The sequence below is a fragment of the Mustela lutreola genome, chromosome 12, assembly GCF_030435805.1.
Source record: "Mustela lutreola isolate mMusLut2 chromosome 12, mMusLut2.pri, whole genome shotgun sequence".
Classification (NCBI taxonomy): domain Eukaryota; kingdom Metazoa; phylum Chordata; class Mammalia; order Carnivora; family Mustelidae; genus Mustela; species Mustela lutreola.
Window position 1 is genome coordinate 48,038,016 of NC_081301.1, and position 19,348 is coordinate 48,057,363.

Sequence of the window (19,348 nt, forward strand, 5' to 3'; positions counted from 1 at the left end):
GCTCTGTGTAATTCCTCTAGGTCACTCATTATAGATCTTATTTTAGGATATTAATATAAAAATATTGAGATGTCATTTAAAATAGGGAGGAGATGTAGGGAAGCCAGTTACACAATTCTTGTGTGTGACTCTAATAAGCCCTTGACTATCTAATCAAGTGAACGTGTACTTCCTTGACCCAAATAACTATTCTCCTCATCAGTATCAAGTTGTTTGCTATCTTCGTGACCTAAAACACTGTATGTTTGAAGCAACCAATGGTATTATAGACGTATGGCCATTAAGAATGAGTTCAGTCTTCCTGAGGCAAACAAAAAAAGAAAATCCTAGCAAGTCTCCAGGGACAGATCAAGTAAAGGTATGTCAGACCACTGCCACTGTGCTTGATCACAATCCACTTCCTACATATGCCCTTCAATATGTGGGGGGTAGGAAGAAGGATCAGAACCAACTGGTTAGGGAATTCTTACTTGTTTGGCAACCAACAAATCATACCATACTTAGAGTAAAATATGGTCATCCTAAGACTCCAGGTTGGCCAGATAAATTACCACATGTGAAGGCCAGGAGGTGATTCTCCCAAGCTGAGACTTTTCAGTGCATTATCTTACAGTATACTGGGGGTCATCTCACCAACAGCCACTGGTTGGACCAGACCTCTGAGCCCTAAGACACAGATGACAGTACATGCAGTCTCAGGCCACAGAACCAACGCCCAACAGACTTCTCTGATTTGAGGAAAATAATGTACGTAATTTTCAGAGTAAGGTATTCTATATTTGTGGTTCCTATAGTCATAGTTCAACAAATCAATAGAGAAGTATAAAAAGCACAAAGACTATTCAAACACCTGAAAGCATGAGAAATGTCAAATTCCCTTGACAAAATACCACGCAGCTGTTACAAATACTATTAAAGAAGCCAATATAGGAATAGGTTAAAAGGCTTTAAAAATAACTTTTAAATTAAAAAGCAGAAAAAAAAAAAGGCAGTGCTTCCAGTATCTATGTCTGTTTTTTCAGTTGCTTAATGATTTATAAATATGTTAGAACAACACTCATAAGCGGAGGGGCAAAAACTTCTTAGGAAAAAATTATCAAAATTGCCACTGGGCAATGGGACTCTGGATTCCTCTCTGCTCTTTCCTGAATTTTCTAAATTTAAATTAAAGTGATAGTTTGCCATCATAATAAAACATTTAAAAGCTATTTAAATAAAAGTTAAATTTAAAGGCACGGAACTCTTTTTAAACCCACTTTCTGCTTCAAAATGCCACATAATGGCAGCTCCAGATTACTTCCGTACCCTGAATTCAGACGAACCCGTTCAGGAGCCAATACACACGAGAATGCTATTTCCACAAAAGGCAAGCACGGGGGCTTTCGCCTCTGTTGGGCAGGCAGCACGGAAGTCATACCTTTTAAAAGATCCCTGGATTTTGCTGAGAGGCCTTCTTTAGGGCTTTCCATGATGCTGAAGAGCCAGTCAATGAACTAGGGTGAAAAAGAAGAGCAGTGTTAGTGTAGACAGTCGCACTATCAGTACAAGAGCGATCGGGCCTTTGGGTCGGTATACATGCACCTCTGTGCAGAGCTGGCAGACTGGTGACGGGAAGACCAGGCCTAAGAAACGGGGAAGCTGGACACAGCTCCAATTCAGCCTACGACCCAGCCAAGTCAAAACCCCTTTCTCAGCTACATACCCCGAGCCTGCTGTGGATTTTTTTAAAGATTTTTATTTATTTATTTTGACAAAGATCACAAGCAGGCAGAGAGGCAGGCAGAGAGAGAGGAAGGGAAGCAGGCTCCCTGCCGAGCAGAGAGCCTGATATGGGGCTCGATCCCAGGACCCTGGGATCATGACCTGAGCTGAAGGCAGAGGCTTTAACCCACTGAGCCACCCAGCGCCCCCCTGCTGTGGATTTTAACAGTGAGGCAGACATGGCCCAGTGGGCTTCCGGTGTGCCATGAACTTCCTCTCTCATCACTCCGAGAGCACAGAGAGGTGCCCAAGTCCACCCCCAGTGAATGGCAGAATCCAGATTTCAGCCCGGGTACATCTGACTTCAGAGCTTCGCGAGCCTTCCTTGCCTCCTGCTGCCTGACACTGCAGGCATCTAGGCCCAGGCTCACAGGGTGGGTGGTAAAGAAGGAAACACATCAGGCATGAGCCCCCGTTTCTAAAATCAGATATTCTGTAGCTGAGAACAATTTGTGCTCAAATGGAATTGAAACAGGAAGTTAAAATGCAAGAGAAAGACATGAAGTAATTTACTAGGTAGAACCGAGTGTGTTAACTGCAAATAAATCCTACAAATGAGGTAGAAACTCAGACTACTCAGGAGTTTGACTGATCTCCCAGGGTACAGCCCAAATTGGTTTTGAATTAGATGGAGGGTAATTTCATTAATGACTGAATGGTCCACTCTCAACTCACTAAAAAACACATACATTAGTCATAGGTACTGGTATTTTAACTTGGGATGTGGAGACTGGCTTGCAAGAAAAAGTCGGATAGAAAATATTCCTAATTCTCTGTTTTGATTAAATTAAAACCTTTTTTTTCTCCATTTTGTCTTATAATATCTGACTGGTAAGTAAATAAATCAAGCACTACACACACCTAACAGACACAGACGTCTGCACTGTCATCCACGGTGATCACGGTGTCCCAGGCCAGAAAAAAACACAAAGGGATAACGCATCTGAATCGATTTTGATTTAAAATGAGACGGAAAAAACAAAACCTGGGACAATATGAATGCTTAAGAAAGCAAAGGCCTTTTAATTGAGTTGCTTAGTGGAGTTGTACAGGGCTAACCTGTGGGTCCATAGTTCAGAAATATTTTAAAGACTAATGTTTGGATTTTAACAATAAGCTACAAAAAGCTGGCATTAAGCTTTCAACCTCATCAAAATCCAGTTTTCATTAAATGGGATTCAAAAGAGAATCTTTCAATCAACTGTCTTAAAGGCTGTTCAGAGCCATGGAATGAGAAGCAGAGGAAGCGTATTTCCATATGCTCTGTGCAACTGCTAGCTGTCTGGGGAAACTCAACATTAAAAACCAAAAGGTGCTTCCTACAGTCTGGATTTTCCAGAGGGCTAGGGTGGTGACCTCTACAACTTTCCCCATGTCGTCGAGCACAGGCTGAGAGCAGGGTGGGCCCCTGGAATGTGGCTTTAGGACCGAGTGAGCTTGAGGAACCCTAATTGGGCTATGGGAATGTGGCTGCTCCAGATGCCCGTTTCCCTGACTTACCCCTGCGCATGACGGATCATTCCCAACCTTCCAGCTTTGAACTTGCCTTCCTATCTGTCCTCACTGTGACATTCTGAGCACTTGGAGCCTCACTCATCCCTTCACCCCCAGGATCAAGAACACATGTGCCTTCAGGATCCCAGGGCAAGTATAAGCTCTTCTTTCCGCCTCACCTCCAGCTGTAAGCAAGTTGCTGCTGTTGTCATTGCTGTTTTTGGCCAGCAGTCAGCCTCATTCTCTGAGGCTCTGCATCTGGCTGCGATTCGGGGCTGAGGATGAGAGCCCGTGGGGGTGATTCCAGTTTCACTTAACTTCCAACCTCAATTCTACAGCAGAAATCACGCAAGAGAAGAAGGCGGCCTGCCCTGACATGCAAGAGGCTGCCAACCTCACCTTCTGGGTCTGTTCCTTCCATGGTTCTTTCTGCAGCAGGAGAGGCATGCTACTGGGAAGGAGAGTGAGGGCCTCCTGCAGAGTGACCCTGTGCACTGGACTCCGGCCAAGGAAGCTCGAGGCTGACCCAGCTGGGCCATTTTCCCGATGCCATGGCAACCAGCTGGCACTGAGGCCAAGAAGGAGCGGGGCTGCATGGTCTGCCCATGTCACCACTGCGGCTGCGAAGAGCAGCAACAAGAAGTCCACAGCCTACAAAGGAAATGGAAACAAAGTTAGGTAACAGGTTTTAACAATTCAGAGTAACACATGTTCACACACACAGCCCCTCTCGGGATGATGCAACGTTATCTTCCCCTTCACCCCAGAAAGGAACCGGACTGAACAGAAACTCCATTTCCATGCCTAATGAAGAGACATTTCAGGGCTCCAGAAGGTTTTAGGGATCCTCTTTGGTAAGACAGAAGCCACAACAGTTTCATTATTATTACTCCCATAATGCAGGAGAAACCTTATTTCATTCCTATGCATACTGAGATCCAGATCCTCCTCTATTCTGGTGTTTCCAACGAGATTAAAGAATTTGTTAGGAATGATAGGGAGAGGGATACTTAGAGTTATTGTTAGGTGGCCAAAATGGATTTTTAAAAAGAGGTACAGTCTGATTCTACTTTTGAACAAAAACAAATGACTCTCCCCAGGCATTTTCTTTTTCTGTTCTCATTACCTAATCAAAACATTTGGGAGGCGAACACTTGATTTTTATTCCATTAATGCTGAAACGTAAGCATGAAGACAAACTACCAACAAGCATTCTTGGAATAAGGGAGTCAGTCACAACAAATCATTAGGCATTTTTTTGAAACAATTTTTTCAGTATGTTCCGCCATGAATTCAAAGAGACTCACCAGGGTCTGGCTCCTGACCTATAGCTATAATTCCAAGGATTTGTTTAAACTTTAATTCCAGTGTGGCATTAGTTCAGGTGTAGGACACAGTGATTCAACAATTCCATGTCTTACTCAGCTGCTCTTCAAGTGTCGTCTTAATTCCCTTCACCTATTTCACCCATCCCCCACCCCCACTCTGGTAACCATCTGTTTGTTGTCTACAGTCAAGAGTCTGCTTTTTGTTTTGTTTTGGTTTGGTTTGTCTCTTTCCCCCTACTTTGTTTTGTTTCTTAAATTCCACAAATGAGTGAAATCATATGGTATTTGTCTTTTTCTGACAGACTTATTTTGCTTAGCACTTCTTCTCTAGTTCCATCCATGTTGCTGAAAACGGCAAGATTTCATTCTTTTTAATGGCTGCATAGTGTGTATGTGTGTTCTCTTCTTTTTCATTCACCTATCACTGGACACCTGTGTTGCTTCCATACTTTGGCTATTGTTGATAATGCTACTATAAACACAGGAGTGCATATACCCCCTTTGAATTAGAGTTTTTGTAAATCTTTGGGTAAATACCCAGTGATGCGATTACTGGATCACAGGGTACTTCTATTCTTAATTTTTTGAGGATATTTCATACTATCCTTACAGTAACTACACCAGTTTGCATTCCCACCAACAGTGCGCAAGGGTTCCTTTTTCTTCACATCCTCACCAACGTTTGTCGTTTTCTTGAGTTTTTGATTTTAGCCATTCTCACAGGTGTGAGGTGATATCCCGTTGTGGGTTTGGTCTGCATTTCCCTGATGCAGAGGGATGTTGAGAATGTTTTCATATGTCTGTTGGCCATCCGTATGTCTTCTTTGGAGAAATGCTGATTCGTGTTTTCTGCCCGTTTTTTAGTTGGATTGTTTGGGGGTTTTCTGGTGTTGAGTTGTAGAAGTTCTTTATATATTTTGGACACCAACCTTTTATCAGGTATGTCATTTGCAAATATGTTCTCCCATTCAGTAGGTTGTCCATTAGTTTTGTTGATTGTTTCCTTTGCTGTCCAGACGCTTCTTATTTTGATACAGTCCCAATAGTTTATTTTTGCTTTTGTTTGCCTTGGCTTAGGAGATATATCTAGAAAGATGATGCTGTGCCTGATATCAGAGAAATTACTGCCGGTGCTCTCTTCCAGGATTTTAATGGTTTCCGGTCTTACATTTAGGTCCTTAATCCGTTTTTTAAGCTTACTTTTGTGTTTGGTGTAAGAAAGTGGACCATTTTCATTCTTTTGCAGGTGGCTGTCCAGTTTTCCCAACACCATTTGTTGAAGAGACTGTCTTTTTCCCATTGCATATTCTTTTTTTTTTTTTTTTTTTTTTAAGATTTTATTTATTTATTTGTCAGAGAGAGAGAGAGAGAGCAAGAGCGAGCACAGGCAGAGAGGCAGGCAGAGTCAGAGGGAGAAGCAGGCTCCCTGCGGAGCAAGGAGCCCGATGCGGGACTCGATCCCAGGACGCTGGGATCATGACCTGAGCCGAAGGCAGCTGCTTAACCAACTGAGCCACCCAGGCGTCCCTCCCATTGCATATTCTTGCCCCCTTTGCTGCAGATTAATTGACCATATAATTGTGAGTTTATTTCTGGGCTTTTGATCCTGTTCCATTGATCTATGTGTCTATTTTCATGTTAGTACCATACTGTTTTGTAATTACAGCTTTGTAATATAACTTGAAGTCTGAAATTGTGATGCCTCCAGTTTTATTTTTCTTTTCAAGACTGCTTTGGCTATGCAGGGTCTTTTGTGGTTCCGTACAAATTTTAGGATTATTTGTTCTAGTTCTGTAGAAACTGCTGTCGGTATTATGATATGGATTGCATTAAATCTGTATATTACTTTGGATAGTACGGACCTTTTAACAATATTTGTTAAAGTCCATGAGCAGGGTCTGTCTTTCCATTTCTCTGTGTCATCTTCATTGTCTTTCATCAATGCTTTATAGATTTTTGCGTACAAGTCTCTCACCTCCTTGGTTAAGTTTATTTCTAGGTATTTTATTATCTTTGGTGCAACTGCAAATAGGATTGTTTCTTTCGTTCTTTTTTTTTTTTTTAAATATTTTATTTATTTATTTGACAGACAGAGATCACAAGTAGGCAGAGAGGCAGGCAGAGAGAGAGAGGAGGAAGCAGGCTCCCCGCTGAGTGGAGAGCCCGATGTGGGACTCGATCCCAGAACCCTGGGATCATGACCTGAGCCGAAGGCAGAGGCTTTAACCCATTGAGCCACCCAGGCCCCAAACAGGATTGTTTCTTAATTTAGCTTTCTGTTGCTTCATTATTGGTGTATAGAAATGCAACAGATTTCTACACACTGATTTTGTATCCTGCAACCTTACTGAACTCACAGATCAGTTCCAGCAGTTTTCTGGCAGAGTCTTTTCTATATACAGTATTATGTCATCTGCAAAGAGGGTAATTTTTACTTCTTCCTTACCAATTTGGATGTCTTTTCTTTCTTTTTGTCTGACTGCTGTGGTTAGGACTTCCAGTACTGTGTTGAATAAAAGTGGTAAGAGTGGACATCCTTGTCTTGTTTCTGACCTTAGCAGAAAAGTTCTGTTTTTCCCCCACTGAGTATGATGTTAGCTGTGGGTTTTTTACATATCAATTTCATTGCTGGTAATCAGTCTGGTAGGACTTCAATTTTTTTGCATTTATTAAGAGTCGTTTTGTGGCCTTCTTTTGAGATCTGTCCTGGAGAATGTTCCATGTGCACTTGAAAAGAATGTGTATTCTGCTATTTTAGGGTAGAATGTTCTGAATATGTCTGTTGAATCCATCTGGCCCAGTGTGTCATTCAAAGCCTTGGTTTCCTTGTTGATTTTCTATTTGGATGATCTGCCCATCGATGTTAAGTAGGGTGACCTTAAAGTTCCCTAATATTATTGTATTACTATCCATTACTTCCTTTATGTTTATTATTAACTGTTTTATGTATCTGAGTGCTCCCATGTTGGGTGTATAGTTACAATTGTTATATCCTCTTGTTGGATTGTATGCTTTATGATTATATAGTGTCATTCTTTGTCACTTTTCTCTTTCCTGCTCAGCTTGATTACATTCCATTACTCTATCCTCCTCCGGGTTGCTGATTCATTCTTCTGCTTCCTATAATCTGCTATTTATTTCATATAGTATATTTTTTATTTCATTTGTTTTCCATTTGTATTTCACTGTTTTTGATTCTTCTTTATCTCTTTGTTAAGGGTATCATCGATGTCCTCCCCTCTTTTCTCAAGTCCAGCGAGTATCTTTATAATCATCATTACTTTAGTGACACCTGGGTGGCTCAGTGGGTTAAGTCTCTACCTTTGGGTCAGGTCATGATCTCAGAGTCCTGAGATTAAGCTCTGCATCAGGCTCTCTGCTCAGCAGGGAGGCTGCTGCCCTGCCTGCCTCTCTGCCTACTTGTGATTTCTCTGTCAAATAAATAAATAAAATCTTTTAAAAAGCTTATAATCATTAAATTCTCTATCAGGCATATTATTTATCTCCATTGTGTTTAGGAACCTTACTGTGGTTTTGTCATGTTCTTTCATCTGAGACATATTCCCCTATCTCCTCATTTTGTCTAACTCTCTGCATCTGTTTCTGTGTGTTAGGAAAGTCAGCTATGTTTCCTGCTCTTGAAAGTAGGGGCTTTATGAAGAGGGCCTGTGGTGCCCTTTAGGGCACTTTCCCCTATTTACCAAAACCTGGCGCTTCAGGGAGGTCTCCTATGTTGTTAGTGGGCCAGGCTGGTGCTGCCTTGTGCTTGAGTTGAGCCAGACCAGGTGTTTGGCAGAGATGCAATAGCACCAAACCACAGAGCGCCTTCCCTGTGTTGTCCCCTGAGAAGCCTTCATTGGTGGGCAGGGCCCACGATCAGACGAATTGTCTATCCCCAACCCATGGTGGAGGCCAAAGCCTGACCAATGTGGTGCTTATCTTTCTCTCTCCCGAGGAGAGGAATCACTTTGGCATGGTGCTGGTCCCTGTCCAGGCTGCTAGCACACTTTTCTTGTGGCTTGTGGCTTCAGTTTGAATGGGCTTTGGCCAAGAGCATATTGGAGGAGGCTGATCTGCCATGTGCTCAGGAGGGAGGTATGCAGAGCGCACAGGTTTGTGCACCAGGGAGAGGGGACATGACGCTACCTCTGAGACCACAGTGGCTGGGCCAATCCATAAAGCATACAGGGGTAGGGCATGTATTTTTACCAAGGTGCACTTGGGTTTGCTGTGAAAGGAGACCTACCACCACCATAGGGCCAGCCCGTGTGGATCCACAAAGAGTGGGCGGGTGGGCACACAGCTTAACAAGGCATTTGTCCATCTTCCATGAGAGGGTACTGGCTGTCACCACCACTGCCGAGGCCCCACATAGTGCATGGTTTGCAAAATGTGAGGTCTTCTCAGGGAGGGGATCCACAGCACTGGGACTGAGGCAAGCCCAGCTGGAGTGGGCAAATCCCCAGAGCTGGGGAGGAGTGGGGAGGCAGGGAGTAGTGTAAGCAAGTTAGGTAGCAAATGTGGGCACTAAACTGGTTCCTACAGGTGGCTTCAGGTGGCCACGTGTTTATGCTGGGAGGCAGGAGAAGGAAATGACACCTATTAGTATCTCTATTCCTGGAGGACACTCCCTGTGAACATTACCCCTCCAGGACAGGCTCTGAGATGAGTAAATAACTCTTCCTCCCTGTGCCCCAGACATTTCCCACTTCCTTTTTTTTTCTTTTATTTTTTTCAGTGTTCTAAAATTCACTGCTCCTATGTTGTATCTCCACAGGCTGTTTCTTGTGCTGTCTCTTTAAAGGCAGGGACTCCACTTCCTCTCAGTGGCCAGGTTCTCCCAGAACCCAACTTGCTGATTTTTAAAGTTGCAGGCTTAAGTCCTGCTGGTTGTAGTAAGTCACTAAACTTTACCCCCTCTAGTTTTCGAAGCCAAATATTATGGGGATTCATCTTCCCCCTGTGGACTCCCCAGTACAATAGCCTTCTTCTTCCCCTTTTCCACACCCATGGTCCATTTAGCTCCCCAGCACATCTCCGCCCTTCCTACCCTCTTCAATGTGGCATCTTCTCTACATTTAGTTGAGGAGTTTGTTCTGCCAGCCTTCAGGTCATTTCCTGGGTTATTCACACTGACGTCTAGTTGTACCTGTGGGACGAGGTGAGCTTAGGGTCTTCCTATGCTGCCATCTTCTCAGCCTACATATTTCCACATGCATTTTTAAAAAAAGATTTTATTTATTTGAAGGAGAGAATGAGAGGGAGAGAGAGAGCAAGAGGGGGGAAGGGCCAGAGGGAGAAGCAGACTCCCCGCTGAGGAGGGAGCCCAATGCGGGACTCTATCCTGGGACTCCAGGATCATGACATGAATGGAAAGTAGTCACCCAACCAAATGAGCCATCCAGGCGCACTCCACATGCATTTTAAATACTCTTTCTAGGATCCATCCATTCAGAGTTTAGACTACACACTTATAAAATGGTGGTAACAAGGGGCCCCTCTGAGTTGTTGGATTACTGTGATTCAAATTATACTTCTTTCTGCTTATCTGTATTTTCTAAGTTTCAAAAGATTTTTTGTAAGAAAACAAAATTAACAAAAACTTAGGAGATCAGAAGAAAAAGAAGACAGATTCTGCTAGTTAAAAAATAAGTTTAAAAGTACTCCTTAATTTCTTAAAAGTCATAATCTCACGAATTAAAATTTCAAAAATATATGCAACTCTTCAGAAAAGCTGGTCAGAACTTCATATGACATCCCAGGTTATACAAATTCCACTCACACAGTAAACAGGATACCTGTGAAACATGCCTATGGAAAAAATTCTACTGAAAAATGCCCAGTGGTTAGCAAAGTCAAGAAAATAAGAAGAGTGGGAACGTTCTATCTTCATTTATTAACCTTTTCCTATTTTAATTTACCCCTTATCAGCAGTTAACCTTCTGGGGGTCATAGATCATTTTACCCCTCTCATGCACATAATAAGTACTGTGCAAACACTTCAGGTACCTCTTCAAACCAAACGTTTGAAGACATTCTCTGGGCCAGTGCAAAGGCCAGAGCCCTGTACCTCCTCTCTGTGGGGTCAAGCACAGAACACTGGGTTCCCTCATCAGCTAGTGTCTCTGTGTGCTCCTTTCAAGAAACTTATTCTGCTGAAAATATTTTTCTAAGGGCAGCCCTGGGTGTCTCCAAGAGACAGGCAAGCACATCCATTTCCTTATGACGTCAGAGAATTATCTATCACCAGCTTTACCCAAAGTAAAAGGAAGGAGGGGGTAAAACAAAGGCAAGCAACAACTTCTTTGTCTTTTGGGAGAGCAAACATAAGTTCCACATTTTAAGGGAGCCACAAATGACTCCTCTAGACTGTACCTCATCAAGAGCCACGTTCTGAACAGATGTTGACTGGTACGCAACATTTCTGATATAACCCATCAGCTCCAGGAGCCATTCCATTCTCTTCAACACACCTGAAACAAAAAGAGGTATTTTCTTACCAGACCACAGTTTTCCTATGAAATGTCCAATAGATCAGTACTAGCCACCATGATGAAAGCAGAACAGCTGAGGAGGATTCCATGAAAGAGTAGCAAATCCTCTTGCCATACCTGAGACTTGGGATTTGGTAGGAGTTCTCTGGCACTATTCACATCAGATAACTGTAGTTTTGCCTTTATTTAAAAAAAATAATTTATTTTTCAAAAGTACACATCTGCTAATGATAAAATGCATTTGTTGGAGTTTCTCTCTCTCAAGGTTATTAAACACACTAGGAGAAATCTGGCGTGCCAGCTAGCCAGAATGTTGACTCTTGGCTAGTTAGTTGTTTTTATGGTCTTCTTTACTTACATGTTCCCATTTTATGCCAAAATCAAAGAGAAAACCTACCCAAAGACATTAGAAGAAAAATAAAAACCAGCTATTATATAGTAACTGGACAACAAACATTGGCATAAATACTGATTCTTCTGTTTTTATTTTTTAAAAATGAGTGTTCCCAGCACAATAAAGCTTACTTGGGAAGGCTGTCAAATTTCAGTGAGTCAGAGGAAAATGGGAACTAAATTGGAAGGCCAACTAGTTAAAACCAAAGACAATATCAGATTTATTTCAGTTTACTTCATGTTATCTTCACGCTTCCTTGGAAGTACCTAGTAGACTTCTACCTGATAAATACACTTTTGATTTAGAGTGAAAAGAAAATAGTTTTTCATCACAGGTTCATTTTTCATCAGCAGGCACTGATGCAGAGATGAGACAACCATCTCAATTGCCAAAGAGAAGAATAAATCAAAATTTCCTATCTAGTCCCAAAAAGGGTATTACAATTATGTCTGCCAGTTTTCCTCATCAAGAACTGAGGAACATACAAAAAATCCAGAAATGTAACTAACCCGCCTGCAGTCACTAGGAGTTCCTCACCACACCTGATCTACTGAAGCAGGTGCCGTTCAGACCTGACTATAGGCCATAAGCAATGTAACCAAAGGCTCAGGAGGAGAAATGGCAGAGCTCATTATTATTCAAGAGAAAGGTCTATGATGATCTAAAAACTCCACCATATGAGGACACCTGGGTGACTCAGTGGGTTAAAGCCTCTGTCTTTGGCTCAGGTCACGATCCCAGGGTCCTGGAATCGAGCCCTGCATCAGGCTCTCTGCTCAGTGGGGAGTCTGCTTCCTCCTCTCTCTCTCTGCCTGCCTCTCTGCCTACATGTGATCTCTCAAATAAAATCTTTAAGAAAATAAAAATTTAAAAAAACAGAAGTTCCACCGTATGATTCATTAGCAGAGCTCCTCACCCCTGAGAAGTTCTCCTACAGAATAACAATTTAATTTTGTTGTCGCTGCTTTCCTCTTTTTGTTAGGTAACCACCTCAAAGTCATTTTCCTGAAAACATCAGGCAGAATCGATGGACATCCTGGTTGGGAAATGGAAGCAGGCAGAATCGATCTGATCCACTCGTTTATGGACTCGAGGGCCTGGACAGCTAAAGACAATAATAAAAATCACCAAGAGAACCTATTCCCATCCTCGGGGTGGAGGTCGTTGAGTTTTCACTGGTCTTTTCATTTAAGGTGCTCTTCCTTTGGGGTAACAAGAGCTCTCCTCGGTCACGAAGCACTAAACTCCCTTTTTAGTGGAGGAAACAGTTACAGGTTAAAAGGGATGGCAGATCCTTCTGGTCCTGCTGGTTCCCCAGGCCGGCCTCACCTGTGTTGGCGTGGCTCGCGATTCGAGCCTGGTAGAGGCTCTGCAGTACCATCCATGCCAGAGTGTCTTTCTCCTGGTGCTGGACGGCCGCACTGAGGATTTCCATCAAGCCCATCAAGGGGAATCGTCCTTGAGACACCAAGTACAGTCTGACAAAGGCAGCCTTTTCTAGGCTGCTCTGCAAAAAAGCAAATTGTTCGGTTACTATTAAATTAGCTGAAGTCATATAAAACCTCGGGGCAAGGGCAAAACAGAAAGGGTGAGTTGAAAGTTGATTATTATTCCAAATGCTAAAACCACTCATTTCCTGCAGCACGTGACCTGCCTGCCTGTGTGCTGTATTTTAAAATGAATGTACATATAGAGCATTATAATGTCACCTCCTGTTTTCTCCTAAAAACCGTCAGTGATTTGGGGGTTAATTGGTGATGGTATTTTGTACAAATACGCAAATAATCATTATTATTTGCGTATTTGTACAAAATAATGTGCATACTTGTGTATTTGTACAAAATAATGATAATGATGATGAAGATGACTGAAAAATGCAGTACTCATGTGCCAGGCACTGCTCGAAGCACTTAACATGGATTAATTTGGCAGTTCGCAAAGTGCAGTGCACAGACCTCCGAGGGACCCCAAGACCCTTTTAGAGGCTCTGTGAGGTCAAAGTATATTTACAACAGCACTGAGGTCACAGTAAGTCACTGCATTTTTCACAGCCATTTGCAATTTTTGTTTAAAATAACTTTTACCTAAAATACCCTTATAAACAATAAAAATTATTAGTTTTATTAAACCTTCACCCTGGAGTATACATCTTTTTAACAAAAGGGATGATAAAATGGCAAGCATGCATAAGGGACTTCTGGTGCCTAGCCAAGTATTACGGTTGTTTCGAGGGAAAACACTAAGTCTGGGCTGTGAACTGAAATAGCCATGTTTTGCGGGACACATCTACTTGGAAGGATCACTGATGGACCAATGATGGCTTTTCAAACTGAGTATTTGACGGACTTTTTTTTTTTTTTTTTTTTTTTAAGTAGAAGAAAGTGAGACTGTCACCTCAAGGAAATACTTCACAGTACTCGTTAGCAGTGACAAAATCTGAGCTTTCAAGTGACAATTAGACTTTTGGAAAAAATTTGTATTTGCTACTATGAGTTGGCAGTTTCCCAATACATAAAAGACTTTTCTGATGATTTTAACAAATGTGATGTTTGTTTGGTAGTGTATAATGAAATGCATCAACATTTGGAAGATTTTCAAAGCTCAGTGATTCAGTATTTTCCAAATGATTTTGTGATACCATACCCGGAGCGGAAGTCGGACCAATGGGTTTTAATACAACAGACTATGTGAAGTTCACTGATAGGGACTCAGACTCCACATAGTGCCAACTACCCTGAAGGAAACACCGTTTGTTGAGTTCTGTTGCAACATCAAAACAAACAAAAAAAGATATCCATAATTATTTGAAACTATCAACACACTCTTCCCTTTTCTACTGACATATTTGTATGAGGCTCGATCTTCCCCACATACTTCACCAAAATAACAGCACAGACTGAATGAAGCAGCATTGAGAGTTCAACATTAAAGAGATTTCCATTTCCAGACATTAAAGAGGTTTGCAAAAATGGAAAACAATACCATTTTTTATTTGTTTTCAAAATTTTTTCTTATTTGTGTTAAGATGCAATGGGTTTATTATTACTTTTAAGTAAATATTTTTTTAAATTTCCCAATTTTAATTTCTAATATGGTAAATATTGAAAGATATGATTATTTAAATTAAAGTCTTTTGGAACCCTCAACAGTTTGTAAGACACTAAAGTAGTCCTGAGACCAGAAAGTGTGAGAATTCCTGTACGAACCACTGAATTTTCACACCACCTTACGCAGATGACAACCAACATCCTTCCTTTGTAGAGGATAGTAGTAAGCACAGACGTTAAGTAACTTGCTTATGGTCACATGCATGGCTCAAGGCAGAGTAAGAACTGAAACTCAGGGAGTCTGAGCCCTTCACTACTTTATTCTTTCCAGAAAAGAAGAGAAGACATTGACCTCAGTAAAATGCACTAACTCTTTTGGGAGCATAAGAACACTATTCAGTTAAGTTCTAACAAAAATGTTCTAAGTGGTACTTTAGAAACCCGGGTGAGGGGGCGCCTGGGGGGCTCAGTGGGTTAAGCCTCTGCCTTGGGCTCAGGTCATGATCTCAGGGTCCTGGGATCAAGTCCCACATCCAGCTCTCTGCTCAGCAGGGAGCCTGCTTTCCACCCCCACACCCCCATCCCCCGCCTGCTGCTCTGCCTACTTGCAATCTCTGTCAAATGAATAAAAATAAAATCTTAAAAATAAAAACAAAAAAAACCCGGGTGAGTAACCCAGTAACCTTCAGCTCCAGGTACCATGAAGGAAATTATATGCATTGCTACCAACTATATTACATGAATATAATAATAACAGGATATAATAAATTACATGAATGTGATCATAAGGATTACAAATAATCACTGAGTACTAGCCTTATGTCAGATATTTTTCTAAGAACCTACCATGGATTAAGTCACTGTAGCTCTCAAAACAACTCTGGGAGGTAGGTGTTAATATCTCCCTTCTATAGATAAGGAAACCGAGGCAGAGAGAGATTATGAAATGTAACCAAGGTCACATTGCTAGTAAATCACAGAGCTGGATTTCAATCCCCAGCATAGTCCACTCTCTTAAGCATTTCCTTAGACTGCTTGTCTTCCCTTAAAACAAACTAATCTCCAAAATGCTGATATTCCAAACACTCTAACAGGAGTTCTCAAACCTCAGGATGCAGCTCTATCACCTGGAGGGACTATTAAAACACAGACTCCTGGACCCCACCTCTGATTCAGCAGACCTGGCTGAAGTGGGAATCCAGAACTTTCATTTCTAATCAGTCACCATGCTTATGCTGCTGGCCCAAGGAACACATTTTGAGAATCACGGCTATACAATGCAGCAATTCAAGGATTCAACTGGACAGGCACACCTGTCATCAGGTGAAATAAATGGTAAGAGGTCTACCAGCTGGGTGAGGGCTCACAGTTCTTTAGATCTCTGCTATCATCTGGTATGTAGATTTGGCATTTGTGTAATGGCATTTGTATGTCCACTGGGATATACTTATACTAAAAAAAAAAATTCACTATTTATAGGCAATTCAAATCTAACAAGACATGTATTATACTAGCTAAATGTGCAACTTTACTGGTATCTTATTCATTCATCCTTTGGGTGTGAGTATGGTAGTACTTGTTGGGATGTCTGGAGGCTCAGTTGGTTAAGCGTTTGCCTTTGGCTCAGGTCACGATCCCAGAGGCCTGGGATCGGGTCCCACATCGGGCTCTTTGCTCAGTGGGAAGGCTGCTTCTCCCTCTTTCTCTGCCGGCTGATCACCCTGCTTGTGCTCCCTGACAAATAAATAAATAAAATCTTAAAAAAAAAAAGGAGTATCTGTTAATTATCTTGTGTCTGGGCTAATAGTGTTTGTTTTTCAAATAGACACCTTTCTTCATTACAAAAGGATAATAAGTAACAGGTGAAAGAAAATCAAATTTAAGAACTACTTATTTATGCCTTCCATGCACCAGAAAGTTCTTCAGCCAGAATATTCCCATTCTTAGGGATTTTTATTGAAGATGTTGTCCTGTACTTTTGTTTGCCCATAGGTGACACGAACATGATCTTGACAAAGTGGAATTAGGTTAAAATGTTGTTCATCCATCTATCTATCCATACCACTAGCCTAAACATGAGATCCCACAGTGAACACAGAGAGCTTCCTCAAATCAACCACTAAGAGATAATGAAGTAAAACTAGCTTCCGTCAAAAGGATACTGTAGTCACCTCTTCAATTGTAACCCCCACTTCAGTAATGGAAATAAATGTATAAATACATTCTTACCTCCGTAATCTGGGCAACCCGATTGGCTTCATCATCTGTCATTTCTGAGAGGCATTTTGCTACACTGACATACAGCTCTAGATCATTTCTCTGGCAAAGAAAAATCACAAGCATGTCAAAACACAAGGTAACATAACAGATATAGTCTCCATGTTCTGACAAATTATTAGATTTACTTATTTCCATGAACAGCAGCTTATGAGACATTAATCAAACCAAATATATGGCCAATTTTTATCATTTAAAAAAACATCTTTCTGGGGTGGCCTGGCTGGCTCAGTTGTTAGAGCAGGTGATGCTTGATCACAGAGTCATGAGTTCAAGCCCCACACTGGGCATAGAGTTTACTGAAAAACAGAACAAAAACCACCTTTCCTATTATTTTATTTATGTGGCTGTACTTATCTGTGTGGCTGTGCTTTTTTCCTCTTATCAGAATCCATCGTTCCAAAGAAATTTTTTAATTTCTTTGTAAAACTACAATTCAGGAATCTGTTGGAGGAGCTGAAAGGCTAGGATTATGTCACTTGATATAAGTAAAATATGGGACATTGTGCCCAAAGAGTCTCCAGGAGCAATGTGGAAGCACTTCTGAGCCCACTCATCTTCTGCATTTGGTAAAAGGCCCAAGGGCGTATTTCCTGGTGTAGCACTCGTTAACCCAGCAGCTCAGCTTGCTCCCAACTTTGGTTCTAAATGTTCAACCTCAATTTAGATCTTGGAAGCGAACACATTCCTCATGAAAAATGCGGTTATTTCTTCCTAGCCTTCCTGCCACATTCTTAAAACATACACCTCCCTGCTTTGCCAAAAGGGCTTTCAAAAATCCCAAACATAAATTGTCAAAGTGCAAATATTTTTGTTTCTCACCCGAATCTTATTTGGCAGAAGGTCGAAAATGTTTCCCGTAGCTTCAGAGAGCAGACTCCAGAGGTGGTGGGTAGGGCTGGGCAGCTTCATGGCCTGACCCAGCCCCTGCAGGGCACTCGTGCGCAACTCAGCCTGGGCAGGCAGAGAAGCTGCTCTAAAAACGGGCACCATCACATTTTCAACGAAGCCCCGGATCTGTTCGTCAGAGACATGTTTTACCCACAGAGGCGTGGACACCAGGAGGTACTTCTTGATATTCACCTGGAAGCAAAAGAAAAGAGGTCAGAAACAAGCACATCTAGGTTCGTGGTGCTCAAAACCTGGAGGCTGTCCGTGTGTTTGAGGATAGGATGAGAGAAGAAAGGTCCGTGTTACTTCTTGGCCCCACAGGGCCCCCAGCCTCATGGTCCAATGGGCCACCGAGGCATGCAATTTTGGTTGCTGCTGCCAGGACTTGTGACCCACAGTGACTCGTGGGTATAGACAGCATCTGCCAATCCACCCGTGAACCACTCCGCTTAAGCCATGGGTCTTTTTACAGGGAGGAAAATACTGTGCTACTTCTCAATGTACATGACAGCTGCTGTTCAGTCTTAACGCACTGAGCCACCCAGGTGCCCCAGCTGCTGTTCAGTCTTAAAAGGTCACATTCTCTGGCAAGAACCAAAATCCTGAAGATGAAAGGCTCCTCTGCAGGAAATGGACTCATCGGAATACCTGATATTATTAATTTCTTCTTCCAAGAAACATAAGGAAATCAAAGGGACTGGCATGCCAGGACCATTGCAGACCACACAAATGGGGACATGACCTTGGCTTCCTGGAGGTCATGAGAGCTGAAAAGGGGGCACGGTTTGAAAATAGCTGGTGCCAGACATGTTAAGAGAGGAGGCCGAGAAGTTCTTAGGAACACAGGTATGCTACCAAAGGAGCAGCGAGTCAGAAAGAAGTGGTCTTAAAAAAAAAAAAAAAAAAAAAAAAAGGGAAAGAAAACCTGACACAGCCCAGTAAATTTCAAAAAAAGTATCAGCATGGCTGCAAGACTTAGCTAAACAGTTCACTGGAAAGAACATGCCATTCCTGATCTTTTTTGTAAATGAGAAGATATATAATTAAGAAAATGAATTCACAAACTTCATTTGTTCATTAACATAGATAATAAGAGTCCACAATCATGGACAAATGCCAAAAAAGTAACAGGGAAGTGGGAGAAGAACTAAATTCTAGAAAGATTTTTGAGGTAAACAAGACAGGCTGTTTGAGGTACACCTGACTCAAAAGGAAGGAGAGGTTCACAGAACAGTGTCTTAGACACAGACTTTGGAGTCAGCCGGACTCACTCCTGTTTATTGGCAATATAAATTTTGTTTAATTGCAACCTGCCGCAGTTTATCAACTTGTAAAGTGGAAACAAAAAAACTCGACTTCTCAGAAATGAAATAAGCCAGGCATGAAAGACTTCATATTGTATGATGCCTTTCTAAAGAATTTCTAAAGCTTATACGAAATTTAAATTTATTAGGAAAGTTCTCTAAAAAGAGAAAAACTATAGAGACCAAAAGCAGATCAGAGGTAGCCTGGGTCTGAGACTGGGAGTGGGGATCGTCTCCAGGTGGGGACAATGCAGTTTTGGCAGGGAGTGATAGAAATATTACTGGGGATGGACGAAAATGTATAAGTGTCCTGGAGCTCATCAAATTGTACACTCAACACAGCCATACTTTATGGACG

General features: G+C 41.9%; 1 protein-coding gene across 2 annotated transcripts in view; it reads right to left on the reverse strand.

Moving 5' to 3' along the window:
- Nucleotides 1-19,348, reverse strand: part of FOCAD (focadhesin) — a 314,072-nt gene that overhangs the window by 954 nt on the left and 293,770 nt on the right. For both annotated transcript variants that reach the window (XM_059143295.1, XM_059143296.1), the window contains 6 exons: nucleotides 17,618-17,878; nucleotides 16,748-16,837; nucleotides 12,801-12,978; nucleotides 10,959-11,056; nucleotides 3,655-3,906; nucleotides 1,418-1,493 (listed from right to left, as the gene is read on the reverse strand). In XM_059143295.1, the coding sequence (XP_058999278.1) occupies nucleotides 1,418-1,493; nucleotides 3,655-3,906; nucleotides 10,959-11,056; nucleotides 12,801-12,978; nucleotides 16,748-16,837; nucleotides 17,618-17,878 (955 nt within the window). The remainder of the gene's footprint in view (nucleotides 1-1,417; nucleotides 1,494-3,654; nucleotides 3,907-10,958; nucleotides 11,057-12,800; nucleotides 12,979-16,747; nucleotides 16,838-17,617; nucleotides 17,879-19,348) is intronic.